At 40.2% G+C, this 19,282-nt stretch overlaps 1 protein-coding gene across 3 annotated transcripts; it reads left to right on the forward strand.

Annotated features, from left to right (window-relative positions):
* The first annotated feature begins 1,741 nt into the window (after positions 1-1,741).
* crtc1b (CREB regulated transcription coactivator 1b) lies at positions 1,742-15,093 on the forward strand. 3 transcript variants are annotated; one of them, XM_034147903.1, is made up of 14 exons: positions 1,742-1,869; positions 3,592-3,708; positions 4,177-4,302; positions 5,139-5,200; positions 5,480-5,574; positions 6,076-6,155; positions 6,247-6,284; positions 6,745-6,968; positions 7,518-7,669; positions 8,696-8,932; positions 9,582-9,668; positions 13,498-13,584; positions 13,664-13,838; positions 14,306-15,093. In XM_034147903.1, exons 1-14 carry the CDS (start codon positions 1,744-1,746, stop codon positions 14,515-14,517), a joined length of 1,818 nt encoding a protein of 605 aa, XP_034003794.1. In that variant the 5' UTR covers positions 1,742-1,743; the 3' UTR covers positions 14,518-15,093. The 3 variants fall into 3 exon arrangements, with proteins under 3 accessions (XP_034003794.1, XP_034003796.1, XP_034003797.1); XM_034147905.1 differs by having other exon boundaries at positions 14,312-15,093; XM_034147906.1 differs by lacking the exon at positions 9,582-9,668.
* Positions 15,094-19,282: the final 4,189 nt, after the last annotated feature.

The following is a 19,282-nucleotide window of genomic DNA, read 5'->3' on the forward strand; positions in this document are numbered from 1 at the left end:
TGTGATCATCTACACAATGATGTCCATAAATGTTTCTCCTGTTGCCTTAGTGTGTATTAGTCTTGTTTTATGTGTACCAGTAAAAGCACATGATATTATTGAAGTGCAATATAAAGGAAGCCACTCTTGTCGAAGGGGAATGTAGACATTTGTGAGGTTTTATGTGCATCCTATTAAAGGTGTATCATGTTTTAAAAATAACTTCCAGGTGCTTTTTCTGTCCTTATTTTCACAACAACTCAACTAAGGCACAATACATTTCAGTATGAAAGTTTGAGATGTTTATATCCACAAACCCCCAAAGACATTTGAGAAAAATTGTATGGAGCTTTTTAAGATTAAACGCATACAAATAAACCAACATTTATGTTTTTTAACGAGTAATTTTCAGATTATTTACTTCTATTTTCTATATTGATTTCTCTATAAATGTCTTAACTTTATTTGTGTCCAACCAACAGTTTAAAACTAAAAGATATTCAATTTACAGAGATATTAAACAGAGAAAAGTGTGAAACCTCTCAATTGAGACCCTTGTTTTGTCTTCGGGGCAATTTGAAGAGGCACGTAGAATAGTACAGCAACACTATGAAATATAAGATATTACTTCATTAAAAAAGCATGGATCTATACACATGATAAAAATATGGAATGATGATCTTAGTGTGAAAAATACCCTCATGGTAAGATAATATCGATGTGAAATGCTAATATTACTGCACAAAAAACTATTCACATTAAGATAATGAATATAATGATATGCGATTGTTGATCTTAGTGTGATAAAATTATAATAATGCAATATACACAGTAACCCCTCTGCCTGCGCAATATGGAAACCAGAGTGGGTATTTTTTTGAGTTGGTTGCCTGGATGTAATGGTTTTTGATGACCCTCTCCATAGCTTTCATCACAAGAGATGTGAGAGCCACATGCCTGAGGTAAATCAGGGCCTTAATAGTGATGGACCACCCATTTTTTCTTCAGAACTCTGTCAATAAGAACCGGTTTATTAAAACACACAGCCCACGTCCTTTTATACTGTCTTAAACCTTTCCTTCGAATATTTTATGAATTGTAAGGTGTCCTTGGGTGCTTTGAAAGGCACCTCTAAATAGAATAAATAATAATTATTATTAATTGAAACCTGCGTCTATTTTATTATCTGAAAAGTGTGTCCGATACACGTCTTAACTTCTAAAATGCAAATGCATTACTTTGCCTAAGCTTTATAAACAGTAAGATACTTTAGGGAATTTGCAATGATTTGCTCAGGAAAGGCGTGGCTTTATGAACACCTAAACCTATTTAAGGATTATAATTCTTATGGGATTTATTTTTTCATTACATTTTATATTGTTTATATGGTAATATACAGTATTGTATGTATGTTTTTTCGACGATATCTTGTAGGCCTATGTTCTTTATTGTGTGTTCAATAAAGTATATAATATACACCTTTGCAGTGTACACTGCTTGTAATTTAATTCCAGATGTATTATTCAAAGCATCCTTTTTTCACATTTCCACTTTTTAAATTGTAATGTAGCCTATGTATAGGCCTACTTTGTTTTGAACTATATCCACAATACACTTTATCCTCATGCTGTCTACTGTCAAGTCAACAGCAGGTGCAAAAGGCGAAGAACATCAATACACTACGCTGACCGTGCGTGATGACGACACCAGAAGGCCCTAGCGTGGTGCGTAACGTAACATTCCATTGAGAAGAAGAGGGGAAAGATGGCGTCCTCTAACAATCCTCGCAAATTTAGCGAAAAAATCGCTTTACATAATCAGAAACAGGCGGAGGAAACTGCTGCGTTTGAAGAAGTGATGAAAGAGCTGAACATCACCAGAGCTGCTCGGGTAAGAGCTGCACACCCCGGCTGTTTATGTTTTGTTGCATCGCTGTTTGGCAGCTGTCGAGCGCTGCGGAGATAAACCTGAACGCTGGGATGCTAAGTAGCTAAAGTTGACATTAACATCCTCTAATATCAATGTCAGTTCACCACAATCAAATAATGCTTTCACCGTGCCTGTTCAGCTTTAAATCCTGCCAGCGTTTTTCCGATATAACCAGCTATTCGTGTGCAGCGTTAGCTTAGCTAGCGTGCTGGAGCTGTGAATAATAATGTGCACCTGTGCTGGATTGACTAGTCACTGGTGTCCTTTTCGTTAGCAAACAAATCACCGACATGTAAATAATTGTATAACAACATGTTAGGAAAGTCAGCTGCTAGACAACATATGAAGCAATATCACTCAGAGGTCTAAGTTATCATTTGCTGGCCAGCCAGATGTTTTAACCAGCTTCTCCAGATGTGATTTTGTTTCCTTGCTGTTAACCATCGCTTAACAGTATGTGTTATTGATTACATCTTTGTGAAGACTTAGCGTTATTAAGGAAAATGTGGTGTTCCTTTTTTCTTTTTTAATTCAAGAAAAGTATAATTATGTTAACAAAAAAATCTATTAAAACATATTTCAGTTTTCTTGAAGGATGAGGAGCAATATGGGAAGCTACTTTCTCCTGTCAACAGTAAATAGTTTCCTTATTCGTTGAGGTTGTAACTTGGAAATGACTGATTTTGTTCAGCCATTGATGTGGAATAAATGAATTAGAAAATAAAGTATTTATAGAATAATATACGTGTAAATGCAATAATGCCAAATGTTTGGGTTCCTGCGAGGATTTGCTGCCATTCCCTGTATATGATAAAGCTAATATGTTTGCATTTTGTACCATCCCTCTGACCTTTTATAGAATACATAATTGATAAATTGATGGTGAAAATAATTAAATGAAAGCCTTAGATTACTGTGAAAATCAGAAAGTAATGTAAACCTTATTTAACATTATGGTGACACTTTAATATTATTGTATTATTTCAGGGAAATTACCAAAATGATCAATAATCAAAGTTGTTGACATTTAATTAACTGATAATCAAGTAATAAACACATTGTTTCAGCCACAGTAGGAGTGACATCTTGTTGCCAGGAAGTGTTTTGGCTAATTATTGGCCCAATTGCAGGAAATGATGGCCACTTACCACACGCCTTCATCCGTGTATATCTGAGCTGTACTGTCATTTATTGCAGGGAAAAAACTAAATTAAAGTCAGCTTATCGTCTCTGCCAGATTTCTTTGTGTTGCCATCTCAACATCAATCCATTGTATTTGTTCAGATCATTATCAACTTCATTATAAGTAACAGAGCACTTCCATCACTGTTTTTGTAATACCATGCATTACTTTTGTGACTGGTCTTGTGTTAAGACACATGGCTAATGTTATCACCAGGTGTGTTACATTGAAGGACTGAAATCACACCAGCTGTCAGTCAGGTGTCAGTCACATCAGGTGATGTGATTCTGTTTTTTGTTTTGCTATGAAAGATGTCTGCCTCTTGGTTGTTCTTGAAAAAGCCAATCTGCCTGTCTCATCATTTTTCATCTGTCAATCTATCTTCCATTTCACCACTCCAGTGTCATTCACTGGCAGGTGTCATTCATTTTTAGCATCACTTTATTTGTAAATCAGATCAATCATTCACTCATGCTTTCATGCAATTTTACTTTGCACAGTTGCAGTTACAGAAGACCCAGTATTTGCAACTAGGGCAGAATCGTGGACAGTACTATGGAGGCTCACTGCCCAATGTCAATCAGATTGGAAATGGCAACATTGACCTGCCTTTTCAGGTGAGCCCTTAGCCTCTCTCGGCTGGTAAATCAATGGTTTGTTCTCAATCAGTGTACCTTGCTAAGCTGTTGGTGATAATGAACTAAAACAAAGGTTGCAGTTATCTGTTGTTTTGGCTCAAAAACAGAGAAGTCTGCAGGCTTAGCTGAGTCTTGAACGGCTGCATAGTCCTACCAGGTTGTTATCATGGTCCAGGAGTGCAAAGAAGTGTGTAGTTTTACCCTGCAATGTAATTTGGTTCCTAAATTTTAAAGTATATCATTGCTTGTCATGGCTTTCCATCTTTAAATACATTTGCCAACTCGAGCATCAGTATGGGGGGCCCATGGCTTGACTCATTTTTGAAATGAACACATTTGCACCATTAATCCTAAGACATTTATCCTAAAACATCTATCCTAAAATAGTTTTTGTCCTACGAGAAAGCTGTTTTGCTGGCCTCATTCACCTGCTGTGTTCAAATCTAGAACTCTGTGCTGGACACCAGTCGGACTACTAGGCACCACGGGCTGGTGGAGCGTGTTTACCGTGACCGCAACCGCATCACATCTCCTCACCGCCGGCCGCTGTCAGTCGACAAACATGGACGCCAAATATCCTTTTTTTGTTCTTGGAAGCATTTTGGTGTTGTTTTACTAGCATTCATTTTTGTTTGATGCTTCTAAGTCGGCTACCGAAAGTTTTCCTCTCTAGTTAACTGTGTCATTTAAGTCAGCATGTTAAGAGGAACATAATATTTTAGGAAGGTTTGAACAGGTTTCATATAATTTACTGCTCCTTGTCTAGTGGTGCTATAATCTTCTTAGTACCGAAAAAGCTCAAAACCAGAAATATGACTTTACTTGTAGTTAGTCTAACTTTTGTGTTTATATCTAAATGATATCAGAGGCTCCTACAGCTGTGGATTTTCATTTATGTTTCCATACAGTGATATACAGGCTGTTCTTTACATGCTTGACCTTCAGTCAGTAACAAACCGCCAAGCTTTCCAGGAAACACTTACACTTTCACCTGTTAAAACATAGTCTATAAATGGAAAGCATCACACATAATCTCAACGTTAAACTAAATCAAGTCATTTCCCAAATGTGTTTTTAAATAAATAAAACAAATAACATCTGAGACAGATAGGAACAGAATAAATAATTGAATGTAGCTCTGCCTTGTTCCACACATTTGAGCCTAACATGAGACAATATAATGCGATACTGTGTTTTGTTAGAGTCTCATTGACAAGAGTCTTCTTAGACATATATTGGATAACAAGACACTGACTGAAGCCTTTTTCAAAGTAATTGAATCCTTACAACACTTGTGAGTGTGGTTAGTTATTATGTATCCGGTTGAATCAGCCAGCAGACATGAAAGTGTGGATTAGCTACGATCCATTTTTCATCCCCTCTACTTTATTCGCCTTAACCAAATTCACATCGACAGCTGTCCTTACAGCTCAGTTTACCTCTCCCCACCGCCAGACACTAGCTGGAGAAGGTAAGCTAACTCCCCTTGTCCATGTGCCCACATTTGAACTAAGATACACAACAACACAGCTCAATTAGAACGTTAAAGCACATGATTTTGTGCATCCATGTTTGTACAACATTTTAAAAGTAGCCCAACACAAAGGGCACATTTAGCTGTTTGAAGGCAAGTTAAGGTCTGTAACAGAATGTGGGTCTTCCTGGATGGGAAGCTGAAGAATTGGCTGTCTGCCAGCGTTGGGGATTTAGCTGGGATTTTGCTGACGTCTCATCTTTCTCACACATACAGGACAAATTCAGACTCTGCCTTACACCAGAGCGCCATGAATCCCAAACCCCAGGAGGTGTTTGCCGGGGGATCACAGGAGCTGCAGCCTAAACGAGGTAATGGAGGCTCCAGTTACAAAACACACAGAGCCGCATTCATTTATTAATGTGCAGTGTACTAATGCAGGCTGCAAACTTTAAATGACATAAAAGGGTTGAAGTAGATCTAGACTCTTGATGAAATATTTATGGAGTAAATGGATACTGATCCAAGTCAAAGAAGTGCTTCAGCAAGCTGCTATAGTACTCTGCAGAGAAGTAACATCTCTGAATGGAGCTGACTCAGTGTGAGCTACAGGGGAGGATCAATAATTCACTGATTATCCATGGATTATGTCTTTTTATGTGTGAGGCTCTCGTATAATGAAGCCAAGATTGGCTGGCATCCACTCGGTCTGTCTGGTGCTCACCTTGCTATTTTTAGACGCTCAGAAATATAGTGCACAGCTTTATTCTGCCTGACTGGCTCAGATATTGATGACTCATTTCTAGCCCTGATTTGTATTGTCATGCATTTTTTTCAAAGCAAAGCCTCTGTCTTGCTGTTTCCCTTATTAGTACTGCTGCTAACTGTGCCTGGGACCGAGAACTCTGAGTCAAACGAGGATGCGCAGGAACAGTTGTGGGATGACAAGAAGGTACTGACGGGAAAGGGAAGGGCTAACAAGATGGACACCTTTTATGTGAACCACGTCAGATTTACGGCTCATTATTATGTTCTCTCCTCAGGATGATTCATCAAACACATGTGATGTCCCAGGAATCAAGTGAGTGGTCTATTGTTTTATTATCTTTCCATCAGAAATATCTCTCTTACAAAAACTGCTTTTATCCTGCATAATAAATGATCTTTTATTTTAGATAGGCCTTCTAATTTACAATTTTACATGAGATGCACATCAAACCAATGGTCATGTCCTGAGTTATGTATGAATGGAATTTACTCCCTATACAAATCACAGAAGAACAGTAAGGTTGGATGAAACTAATATGTACTCTTGACACTCTTGATTTGATTATTTGCAATGAGTGGTGGACACTGGTATAAGTATCTGAATGGTCCAGAGCTTGTCTTGTCTGTGTGGGTCGAAAAAACGAAACTAATACACAATTTGATAGCCATCCCTGTAGAAACCCAAAGGGTGCTAATCATGTAAAACTTTTTCCAAAGTAGTTCAATATGAGAGCAGCTCTTCTCCTGTCTGACAGCACTTCTTGTCTTTTTAGTATATTCCCATCACCAGACCAGGAGTTGAACCTGTCCTTGCTCCCTGCTGCACACAACACCGGGGGCTCGCTGCCTGACCTGACCAACATCCAGTTCCCCCCCCCACTGTCCACCCCGCTGGACCCCGAGGACACCGTGGCCTTCCCCTCCCTCAGCGCCTCCACCAGCACGGGATGCCTGACCACCAACCTCACCCACCTGGGCATCAGCGCCGCCAGCCATGGTAAAGTTACTTTTAGAAAAACACTCAAAGTTAACCTGCTGTTAAAGAACATGATTTAATTTTTAACAACACAATTCATCTTTTAAAAGAGTTGAAGGTATTGGACGCTGCAACAATTAAAATGAAAAATGTATGAATTGATAGACAGAAATAAAATCTCCAACCATGTTGATACTCATTAATTAGCTTTTTTCAGCCTCTCAAATATGCTTTTACCATTCTTATATCATATTAGACTTGATATCCTTGGGTTTTGGACTGAAAAAAAAGAAAGACTTGTATAAAGACTGGAATGGACATTTTCCCAATTGTCTGACATTTAATACAATAAACAATTAATCACATAAATATCCAGATTAATTAAAAATGAAAATAATATCGCAGCCCTATAATATTTCACAGCAATTAGTAGGCAATATGAAATTGATCGATAAAGGTTTGTGTTTTAACTTTACAGCACTCAGTTGGTTTGAGTTGAGTGGGAAACAAAGAAACCTTTGTCTTCTCTATGATGATTATTATTATTATTATTATTATGTCCCTCCCCAGGCATTACCAGCTCCCCTCAGCCCACCATGACTGTAACGTCTCAGCGCCGGCAGCCCCCCGTGGTGCCGCTCACCCTCACCTCTGAACTCCATCTCCAGCAGTCCCCCCAGCAGCTCTCCCCCACCCTCTCCTCACCCGTCAACATCACACAGGTAAGGATCTGCTCTGAGAACTATGAGGGAACACTTTACCCAGAAGTAAAAAAAAAAAAAAAAACATGATGTTCCTCAGACCTGTAGTGCTGTCTATCAATCATTTTGTTGTGATTTGAGATTTTCACCAAATAGAATCTTGCACATCTTCCGGCGCAGACTGAAAACTCATCTCTTTCGACTCCACTTCGAGCGATAGAATTACTAACAAAGAACTGCTAACAAAACACTTATATTCTAATAAAAGACTGGCTTATCTGAAGCCAGTTGAGTAGCACTTGAAATGTTTTGGCTCTATGAAACCTGATGTACTTATATGATTCTGTTTTCTTCAAGTTTGTATCTTCCTGGTCGAATGCACTTATTGTAAGTCGCTTTGGATAAAAGCGTCAGCTAAATGCAATGTAATGTAGAATCTGTAAGAAAAAAAGAAAGAAAATGGTTCCTACATGAGACTGCTCACAGCGAGGCCTGAAGATTATCTTGAGTAACTGGGTCATGATTTCTGGAAATAGACATGGCTTTGAAGTTTTAAAGTATTTGTTGGCTCTTTGAGAGCAACGTGCCATCTACTTCAATTACATTTGAAAGTAGGCAGACATCTCCATGGAAACTCACACCAAAACAATGTAGATTGATAAAGAGCACCACAGGTAAGAGGAACAATATGTATGTTTTACTTTTGAGTGAAATGTTCATTTTAAACATGTGTCCTTAAGCTCTGTAGTTTTAGTTTGCTGCTCTACACTGTAACATTCAACTGGTTTTGTTGTTATCCCATCGCTTGCTAAAGAGAGTAGTAAAGAAAATCAGTTTTGACACAAGAACATCTCCAAACTATTACCTATGGTCATTAGAATTGGATGGTTTGACGTTTTTTTAGTAGAAGAACAGTCAAAATGTATACTAACGAAAGCCTGGCACTCGGAGGACGAGGAACTGAATTGCACTGAAATACTCTTCCGTACATACTTATGTCACATTTTTTGGGACCAGCCTAAACAGAGTCTATGCGTGTTCCTTCAGAACATGTCCACAGAGTCGCTGACCCTGGAGCAGCAGCTCTCCCAGCTCCCTCTGTTCAACCAGCTGACGGCACAGGCCCAGGCTCAGCTGCTGAACGACCTCCTGAAGCAGCAGCAGGCGCTGTCGCAGGGCATCCAGCTCATCACTCTGCCCCCCCTGGCCTCCCCCGGGACCACCTCCAGCAGCCCCTCCCCAGACAGCCAGAGTCAGACCACCGCCAGCATCAGCATCGGCTCGGTAAGAAACTAAGACGTTTGGTGGAAGCAGAGATAAAGACATTTTGTTTAATCTTCTAATCATTTTGCCGCCTTATTGTTCTGAAAGTTATTAAGATACACAGAATACATGCCAGGAAATATCAGTATTATTTTTATGTCACTGGGTTTTGAGACTGATTTTGTAATCCTTACTAGGGGAAATGTATATAAACTCATCATCTGATAAGTATGCCTTTTTAACTTTTTTGTATTACTTGTGTTATGTTCATTTGAAGTAAGATTTCTTCATGTCTTTTAAATCTGATTATATGTTCTCAATATTTAGCAATTTGTAAGCTTTTGTGTAGGATCATTTTCCTATTTTATTGGATGGTTGAGTGTGAAATTAGATGAAATAAGCTTATGATACACAGTAATACACCACTTTACCTTTACCATTTAACCAAAGTAGGACTAGCAGATTCCACAATCACATTTTCCAGAATCACATCAGAAACAGCCGAAGAGTTTTCCCTATTGATCTGGTGGTGATTGGTATCATTTCCTACCCAAACACACTGTACATAAGGAGCAGATCGATGCGTGATGCCCTCTCACATTCCGTCCTTTGAGATTTGTGTGTGAAAGGCATGAAGCTTAGTGCTAGCTAACCCTCTTCCCTCCAACAGTACCGCAATCAGACTGGCTCACCAGCCACTCAGTCTCCAACCTCCCCCGTCTCCAATCAAGGCTTCTCCCCCGGCGGCTCGCCTCAAGTAAGGGCCCACCCACCGAGCTAGCTGCTGTTTGGGGAAGGTCTTCGCGCCTGGGGGAAAGCTATCTGTAGATGAGTTTAGGCTGCTTTTCATCCTCTGCACCTGCAGTAACCACTCATGGTGTCAACAGCTGCATAACTCATTCTTCATCACCCCTGTCCGTCACTCCTCACTGTGTGCATGACAACATGGCGATAGTGGTGGTTAGACTTCAAGTTAGTAAACGTTAGCAGTTAGCAGTTAGCTGTTATTGACCAGTAGAGCTAGGTTTCATAAAGTTGCACAATGGTGCCTTCATGGTCTCTTCAGTAAAAATGAATAGTCTGACGTCCCCTTTATGCACCACACAGGATTTAGACACTTCTCTCAGGATGAGCTGCAGTTATGATGGGTCTCAGGTTTTTTGTCTCGTTTTGTTACTCCTTACGAATAAACAAATAGACCAGGGCTTCTCAAACTCCGGACCAAGGTCCGGATCCGGACCGAACTGCAAATCAATCCGGACCGAACCCTGTCCCATTATTTAAAAAGAAAAAAAGATTCTGATAAATTAATGTACATCATCATGTACGCGCGTCTTGTGTCTGACGCGTTGTGAGAATGAACGTGCATATATATTTACTTGTGTGCGCGAGCGTGACACACATAGCAGACCGCAAGTTTACCTTGACATACTGTATGTATGTATTGAATGTGTGTGTGCATACAGGGGCGCCGTTTACCGACAGGCAAGGCAGGCAAGTGCTTGGACCAGAAGGGGGCCCCCAAAGAAGGTAGATTAAGAAGGTCCACAGCAACAACAACATGAAACACCCTTTAATTTACTGCAAAGACATGTCGGGAAACCCCCTCAAGGGGGCCCCATGCATAGAGCGCCAAGAAACTGCTTCTTAATTTCAGTTGCGTTTCTCCGCTCGGGGGGGGCATTGATCCGGACCAGTGACCTTGTATAAAGTTCACAACTGGACCTTTAATAAAAAAGTTTGAGTACCCCTGAAATAGACCAACAATAATGTTCTTGACTTTTTTTAAATCGTACTATGATCCTTTATCAGCAGTCAGACTTGAAGGGAACATTTGCTGAATTTAAACCGGACTTTACCATTGCAATGTGCAAGTGAGAGATGTTCGGGTTTCACTGCTTGTCACTGGAGCCCAGAGCCCCCCAGACAATAACATTGTTTATTGGCTCAAACCAACCTCATTGGAACGATCCAGAGCTGGTTGAAAGGCAATGCTTCCCTTTAATGGTAAAATGAGCCGTTGGTCTATTGTGAGTCAAGAACACCGAGCTGCTAGTCGGAGCAAAGAGCTAAATTCAGTTTACATCTGTTATATACATACACACAAACAAAACATATCACTCTCTCCACTGGGGGAAAGTCATCAGAGCTTATCCTGACTTCAGTAAAACATTTGGCAGAAAGGCAAAGACAGCTTGCATGTGTTTTAATAATACACTTTCTGTGTTTAGTGCTTTTCAAGGTGCAAGGCCACATCAAGTAAAGCAATTACTCTGTCAAAAGCTGAAAATGAAGTTATCAATGGCAATTTAAAACCAAAATATATAATGTAATTGTTGAATAGCAGATCATTTGATTAATGTTACCCTTGGGAGGTTGTTTGTTAACTAAAAAAGTTATGATTGAATTCCATTTCACTCCCACAAAACGCAGCGTGTGTATTAATGTATCGATTGTGTTGGATTTATTTCCCTCCTTAAAACATTTGCCTAGCTGATTTTAAAATATTTTTAATTGAATCACTGTTTGCCTCCATATTGACTTCTTCAGTGGACTGGAAGGATTTCTTTGTGGGGGGCTTTTACTATCGAATTAAGTTGTAAAGCCCTTCGGTTCAGATTTGTTTCAGTTTTAGTGCTTTCCTCACTGCAAGAACATTTCCAAGGGAAATTCCAGTATTTGACTATCTGACACTTTGTCAACCTTGACTACCTAAATAAACTAATATTTTCCCACCATCAACAATGTAGAGATTTAGGAAAGACTGTCTTACTTTTGATCTACTGCAACTTGACAAAATATATATATATATATATATATTAGGGCTGTCAGTCGATTAAAATATTTAATCGCGATTAATCGCATGATTGTCCATAGTTAATCGCGATTAATCGCAAATTAATCGCACATTTTTTATCTGTTCTAAATGTACCTTAGAGGGATATCTTTCAAGTTTTTAATACTCTTATCTACATATGAGTGGACAACTATGCTTTATATGTTTGTTTATTATCATTTGAACAATGACAAATATTCTCATGAATATTAAACACAACAACCTCTGAACATTACAAATATTCGCCTCAATTCAACCTAGAACCTCTCATACAATTGTGTGTGTGTGTGTGTGTGTGTGTGTGTGTGTGTGTGTGTGTGTGTGTGTGTGTGTGTGTGTGTGTGTGTGGTGTGTGTGTGTGTGTGTGTGTGTGTGTGTGTGTGGTGTGTGTGTGTGTGTGTGTGTGTGTGTGTGTGTGTGGTGTGTGTGTGTGTGTGTGTGTGTGTGTGTGGTGTGTGTGTGTGTGGTGTGTGTGTGTGTGTGTGTGTGTGTGTGTGTGTGTGTGTGTGTTTGTGTGTGTGTGTGTGTGTTGTGTGTGTGTGTGTGCTATGTGCAGCTCAAGGCATATATGCCTGTGTGTATGAGCTGTGTTGCGCGCACTATCCGTGCTGAGTGTGCTGTCTGGCTACCTGCATAAAGTCAAGTGCTCGGCGCAGTTGTCGGCGAAATGTCGCTCCTCTGTTTTCATTGAAACAGCTCCTTATATCCGTTAGCTCAGCTAGCTAGCACCAGATGCTAACAACAACACGTAAGTTGTGCTTCGCTCGCGCCACACATACACACACCCTCCCGGTCCTCCCGATGGCCAGTCCGGGCCTGCCGGTGAGCGTGGAAGTGTGGTCTGCCACAAGCGGGCAGCAGGAGCGGGGCTGTCAGCATCAGCTTGTAGATGGTATTTTAAACTCGATGCGCTCTGAAACTACGGCGGCCGAGGACAAAAAATACACATGCGTTAATCGCGTTAAAATAATTAGTGGCGTTAATTTTTTTTTTGCGTTAACGCGTTATTAACGCGTTAACTTGACAGCCCTAATATATATATATATAACACACTGTGTTCGAATTTGACTGATGTCAAAAGATGAAATAAATGCTAAAATAATGAAAAGAGAGGTGATCCAATGAAGCAGGAAGTTGTTTCAGCCTGAAAGTTCATCTTCTGTAGATACGCTTTGCAGTTTGGTAAAACTGTTTCTTAAATACATCTTCGTTTGGAAAGCTGCTGTTGCCACGTTTGTGAAACAGCCAGAGTGAGATCCAAGTGCTACGCTGACCGATAGTTGTAAAGGACAAACATGTCAGGATATCACTTCGGTGGAGAAATACTAGAACTTCCCTTTAACAGGTTGATTGTGTTTGTGTTACAGTGAACAGGGCTGCTGCGGTTAAAACAGCACTGTTGTGTGTCCTGTCTTGAGCGATGGGGAAAACAGCCACACTTTCATATTTCCATTTCATGTTTTTTTCATTTAAAGTTATTAGGTGTTTAGGAGAATCACTTTTTTAAAATTGGTTCATCAACCTCCTCTTTTGTCTCATAACCACGACAGCCCTGGTCATGAAACCCATTTGCTTCTTCGGGCGCTGCTCAGACTGACTGTTGTGTGTTTGCTTGTGTTTTTCCATCGCTGAACTGTCTGCCTGTGGGCCCAGATAACTTGCCTTCTGGCTCATTTAATTACAGACTTTTATATGTAGCTGCGTTCCTGACATTTGTTCTGATTTGTGGGACTCACTTCTCTTTCTCCAGCACATTCCCATGGTGGGCAGTATATTTGGCGACTCCTTCTACGATCAGCAGTTGACATTAAGGCAGACCAATGCCCTCTCTCACCAGGTGACAAAAGCAACAAAAAGCAACAATGACAGAAAAGTGTTCCCCCCTCTGTACCTGACTTTATCTTTCTGTGCTAAAGCTGGAGCAGTTCAACATGATCGAGAACCCCATCAACTCCAACAGCCTTTACAACCAGTGCTCCACCCTCAACTACACACAGGCGGCCATGATGGGCCTCACCGGGAGCAGCTTACAGGACTCGCAGCAGCTCGGCTACAGTAACCACGGCAACATCCCCAACATCATCCTCACAGGTAGCAACACCACCTGTCCATCAGATACACCATATTGTACATGTGTGCAAAAAAACCTCTTACAGTTTTTTGCCCCCGTCACGTTTAACACCCTTTATTCTCTTCTATGGAACACAATCATGGTTAAATGACAGAGAACTGTACTGTATGACGAGTATCACGAGAAGTCTTACGTTTGACTTGCTTCCCCAGGATCAAATTAGCCTAGCAACTACAGGTTCACTGACCTAATGCTAAATGATACTGTGTTGCAGTAGTTGCACTTTAAATACAAAATGTATTTATATTTGAATGCAAGTTTAAACAACTTATTTTGTTATTTTAGTTGCCAGGTAGTTTATTAATTGATTTTGGTGGACTCGCCTGCCTGTGTTCCTCACTGTCAAACTTTAGTGAGTTTAAAGGGTGCCTGCCTGTTTGTTTGGGATGTCAGTTCCCACTTGTTCCTCTGACGTCACGTGTCTCAGTCACAGGCGAGTCTCCGCCCAGCCTCTCCAAAGAGCTGACCAACTCTCTGGCGGGCGTCGGGGACGTCAGCTTCGACGCAGACTCTCAGTTCCCATTGGACGAGCTGAAGATCGACCCGCTCACCCTGGACGGACTGCACATGCTCAACGACCCCGACATGGTGCTCACCGACCCCGCCACCGAGGACACGTTCAGGATGGACAGGCTGTAACGTGAGAAGCTGGTCGAGAACAAGGAGAAGAAAAAAAACACACTAACTTGTGAATGAGAGAACCAAAGGGCCGGATGAACCCTCTCCCTCGTTGCATGGCCGTCCAGCTGTCCGACCTCGCCCTCGACTCCCTTTGAAACGATGCGCCACCAAAAGACAACAGGGAAAAAGACATCCAGTGGCTTGCCGGGGAATGGCCTCGCTGTCGTTTTGAATGAGATTCGTTGCTCAGCGCTTTCGCTAGCCTGCTGTGTTTACAGTGTACCATTACATGCCACATATATTCCAAAAATCGCACATTTGACTTTTTTTTCTTTTCATATCCACTTTTGTTTTGTGATATTTGCTCGTAGCAGGAAGCTGCTCGGACGTTGGGCTCAACCCTACCTGTTGTAGCGGCTGTATTAAAAAAACAAAAGAAGAAGCAAAACAAACCACAGCCGGTTCGCTTGTCCCATCGTGCCGCGACGGCTTTCTATTTCACACTCAAAGCTTTATTTTTGACAACCAAATGTTTTTTTCATCATGTACTGTATTTTTTTATGCTTTATGTATTTTCATGTGTTATTTATTTATTTAGTTAAAGATTTTATATTCCATTTCATATTTAAATTTGATGCCAAAATGCTCTCTGTACGCATAGTGTAAAATTGCACTGATGTACTTTGTGTCTATTTATTAATTACTAACATATTTGTATATGTGTTTGTTAAGCTACTTGGTTAATGAAGGAGTGCAAAACCTCCCCATAGTTGCTCTTTGGTGTTCGATGTGCCATTCTCTGATGTAGGACTTGTAGACGTTGCCATGCTGCAGCCCAACGGTCCAATCTGAATATCATAGTTTTAGCACAGCTCCACAAAATGCTGCGTGCTCCAGAAAAGGGTTGGTTTAACGCCACTTGAATTAACTTTTTCTGAGAAAATCATCAGGTATTTCTATTTAACTAGAAAGCAAGAAAACACGTCCAAATTAATTTTCTGCCAGTGAAAAGCCAATACATATATATATCCAGACTGAGCGTCTTCTCAGTGAAGAAAGCCGTCTGTTTTTAAACACTAAAATCTTAAATCTTTTTAAGTCGTCACTGTGAAATCACCTGATTTTGCCTTACATGAGTATTCTACTGTTCTACTTAAGTGTCTGATGTGACAACGTATTTTCGTAACTTATTGTAACATTTTCTTGTATTTGAGAGGAACTCAACTTTTGGTCAGTGATATTTGTGATTATGTTGTGTAAGGTTTGACAAATCAATGTACTGTATTTTGTATCGGTACAGTTTATAGCCAAATTGTTGATGTTTTTTTAAAGTGGGGCGAAAACACTAAAGTAATCAAAGGATGGGTTTAAAGTGTTTGAGAAGGAGCGCAATTATGGGGAGGCTTTTTGCTCCTTGACAGGGAAGCTCTAACAAAAACGCTAACGACCTTTGCCATAGAGGTCGTCAATAACAACAGTACCATGCAGAGTTTAGGATTTATTTGTCCATTGTTGGATATTTAACAGTATCAACTGCTCTAAATCAGGGGTGTCAAACTCAAGGCCCACGGGACAAATCCGGCCCGCGTCTTAATTTGCAAAGAATATAATACGTTTATTATACGGTTACATGCCGCTTTACAGAAGCACGTTGTCCATAAACTACATGTCCCACAATGCATCTCAATTTGGGACATGCACACTGAAGAGACTTTCAATGATTTGCCCTTGACTTCTGCTTTCAGACGTAGTTAGTTATGAAGGTATTATTATTATTATGTGATAATAATCCAATGTAGAGGCAATAATGTAATATAATACATTACATATATAATATATATTACATTTATATATAGTCTTAAAGTTACAACCGGCCCTCTGAGTGCAACCATAATGCTAATGTGGCCCGCGATGAAATGAGTTTGACACCCCTTTCTGAATGGTTGTTTTCGTATGATGCACATTTTAATTTATAAATATGAGGATATTTTCATTGTAGAGCGTCTGTGATTACTCCCATGTTGTAAACTGGATGAAGTACATACCGGGCCTGTTTAAGAAAGAATATGAGTGTATTTATATATTCAGTATTGTATGCAACATTTCAGAAAGCACCGACATCGGCCCAGCTCCATTCAGTGTTAGAAACGGCAAAAACAACCAGGGATGTAGTCGAGTCTAAAACTGTTTACCGGAAAAATGTTTACACATTTCATGTCAAGTGTCATCTGAACATGTACATATTGATATCATCTCTGACTACATCCATGACTTTGCCAAAATGTGTTGAACAAATTGTGTCAAATTCTAATCTGCCTTGGCCTTTGGTCAGAGTTTCCCTGGGAGGTGTGTGTCAGTGTGTGGGATCATGTTTGGTATATTGTAATGTTCATGTACAGACGTGCTAATCATTGACTCGCCTAAAGCGCTGTGGGAAGGTTTTCCAACCCCCTCCCCCCTCCCCAAAAGGAATCACGTTTGGTTTACTGCACACCTCTATCTACTGATGTTCAATTAATTCAGTCGAAGTGTTAATCGCCTGCTGTTTCCCTGCATCCAATGTTTTGTTTGCCTTCTTCAGATTTGTGATTCCTATGCAAATGAGACACCAACAAAAACAACCCTTAAAGGAAAAATCCATCTGTAATGTTTTATTGTTTATTTCTGGACTTGAGCTGGATTTATTGTTCTGAAATGGTGTGGGAAAGCAGGCAAAAAAATGAAAATTACACCGCAAATATACTGAGATAAAGAAAGATCTGTTGTGTTCGTATCCGGCTGTTTTCTCCTAAATGTGACTGATGTTGGCAGAGATGGTAGATTGGAGGACAGCTTTGAGCGATTTGAAGAAAAGGCTTAATATTCTCCTTTTCAATAATACTGGACACATTTATTTAGTTTTCTAGCAAGGCCCTTTACAGTTCATCCACTTTCTCTATGTTACAGAGCCCCTATGTATCATTTGTATTTATAGAATTGAATTGAATATGAATGCAAAACAACAAATGGCCATTCTAGTTGTCTTCTTTTCAGTCAGTGGACACATTGGTAACTGAAGGTTTAGCTCAACATCGGGGCTTTGGGTTCAAATGAAAGAAAAATGAGTGTTACAGTAGTGCTATGACAATCAACGAGTGAAATCGTACACTGAACTACAAATGTATTCCTACACCAGAGTAACAAGAAACCTAAATCCAGCTTTACTTTAAACGTTTTGTTTCAAACCTATCTCCCTCCATATGTATCCCTCCACCTGCATCTCTTCCTGTGTGACTGTTAAACATCAGTGCAAAGTTGCTGCAGAAGAAAGAAACCCTTTCTCTTTAATCCTACACTGAACTGATGCTGGACCTTACTTACAATGTTTAGAATTAATCAAACATTTCACTTTATTTCCTGAAAATATCCGGACATTTGTTACCAGGCCTGTCACATCAGAGGAAGAAAAAGGCCCAGAAATTCACAACACTTTCCCATAATCTGTTGGATTTTTCCTTTAAGCCACTAAAACAAATGTATACAACTCATTCTCTACATATTACATGTTTCCAAATGTGTTATCCCTAAAACAAAATATGTGTTCGAGCCCAAACTCCAGTGTTGCATTGCTATTAATGCAACAATTAACAGTAATGCAACAGTGATTTGAGCCCCCCCGTCACTTCCTTCCTGTCATCCTGCTGAATACTAGTCATCCACACTGACCTTGTACATATGCTATAGCTGAAACAAAATGCATGTCTAAACTGACAGTCAAAACCTCTTAACGAAGGCCTTCTATAGCTCCGCAGGTTTGATTTGTGTAACATAACGCTATCACAAAGTCTAAAGCAATGCATGTATGGGTTTCTCCTGTGGCTCTGTTACCTCCATCTCTGTATAACGCTACTTCAAGAATGATAAGAGAATGTATTTCCTGTGGCAGCGTCCTAGTTTGAGCCTGTTTGCCAAATTCTGCTTGGAGTTTTTATTTTAATTTTGTTTCTCTGCTCTTCAGTCGCCTTCTTCTCTGAGGAATCACTCAGTCTCTCTTCTCACTGTAGCATCTCACAACGTACGAGTGTTTAAAAAAAACCCGCAGGCCCTCTCCTCTTCTTCAGCACAACCCTTTGGCTTTCTTAAAACAATGGAATCGGGTTGTGTTTTGCAGATTGGCACGTGCACTGATTGTTTGCATACGTGGACTTGAATCTTCTGAAGCTTGTGCATTACGCAGTCGACTGACATGATAGACACATGGAGCTGATTCTTCTCCCAAGTTATGTACAGGAGTTACATCTGGCTATGCTGAGTTATTGTTGTTGCCTATCATGTCAGCTGTGGGACTGTGTGAAGTGTTTTATTTGTTTGTTTTTGTGCAATGTTTAGTCAATGCTTCGCACTTTATTTGTAACTTCCTGGCTCTTGAGCAGGGACTGTTCTGCCCGATGTGAATGCTGACTGTTTCACTCCGGGTGTAAACTCCGGAGGTATTTTCATGTCAAAGAAAAAGATGAATACTCTATTTTCCTTTGTAAAATATTTTTTGGCTTGTCTTGTTTTTTTTTTATCTGTGAAGATTTTAGGGGATGCAAAACTAGAAAGGGCTTACTCCAGTGCAGCTTGCGCTCTCGTGTTGGAACAGAACGGCACTCCGAATGTATTTCTTTGTTGGTCATTTCCCCCCCCCCCCCACATTGAGCGAGTCATGGTTCTTACAGTGAAATAGATGATAGTGGCAACCTGAAATATACTCATGTGAAGCAGTCTCTGCATCTTGACTACACAACACTAGAGCACACTG

The sequence above is a fragment of the Trematomus bernacchii genome, unplaced genomic scaffold (genome assembly GCF_902827165.1).
Source record: "Trematomus bernacchii unplaced genomic scaffold, fTreBer1.1, whole genome shotgun sequence".
NCBI lineage: Eukaryota > Metazoa > Chordata > Actinopteri > Perciformes > Nototheniidae > Trematomus > Trematomus bernacchii.

What these genes read in the sequence shown, in the direction of transcription:
- crtc1b (XM_034147903.1), top strand. Translation starts at nt 1,744, where the DNA reads ATGGCGTCCTCTAACAATCCTCGCAAATTTAGCGAAAAAATCGCTTTA. An exon ending in ACATTGACCTGCCTTTTCAG is followed by an intron (nt 3,709 to 4,176) that starts GTGAGCCCTTAG and finishes GTTCAAATCTAG; the next exon opens with AACTCTGTGCTGGACACCAG. An exon ending in GGAGCTGCAGCCTAAACGAG is followed by an intron (nt 5,575 to 6,075) that starts GTAATGGAGGCT and finishes TTCCCTTATTAG; the next exon opens with TACTGCTGCTAACTGTGCCT.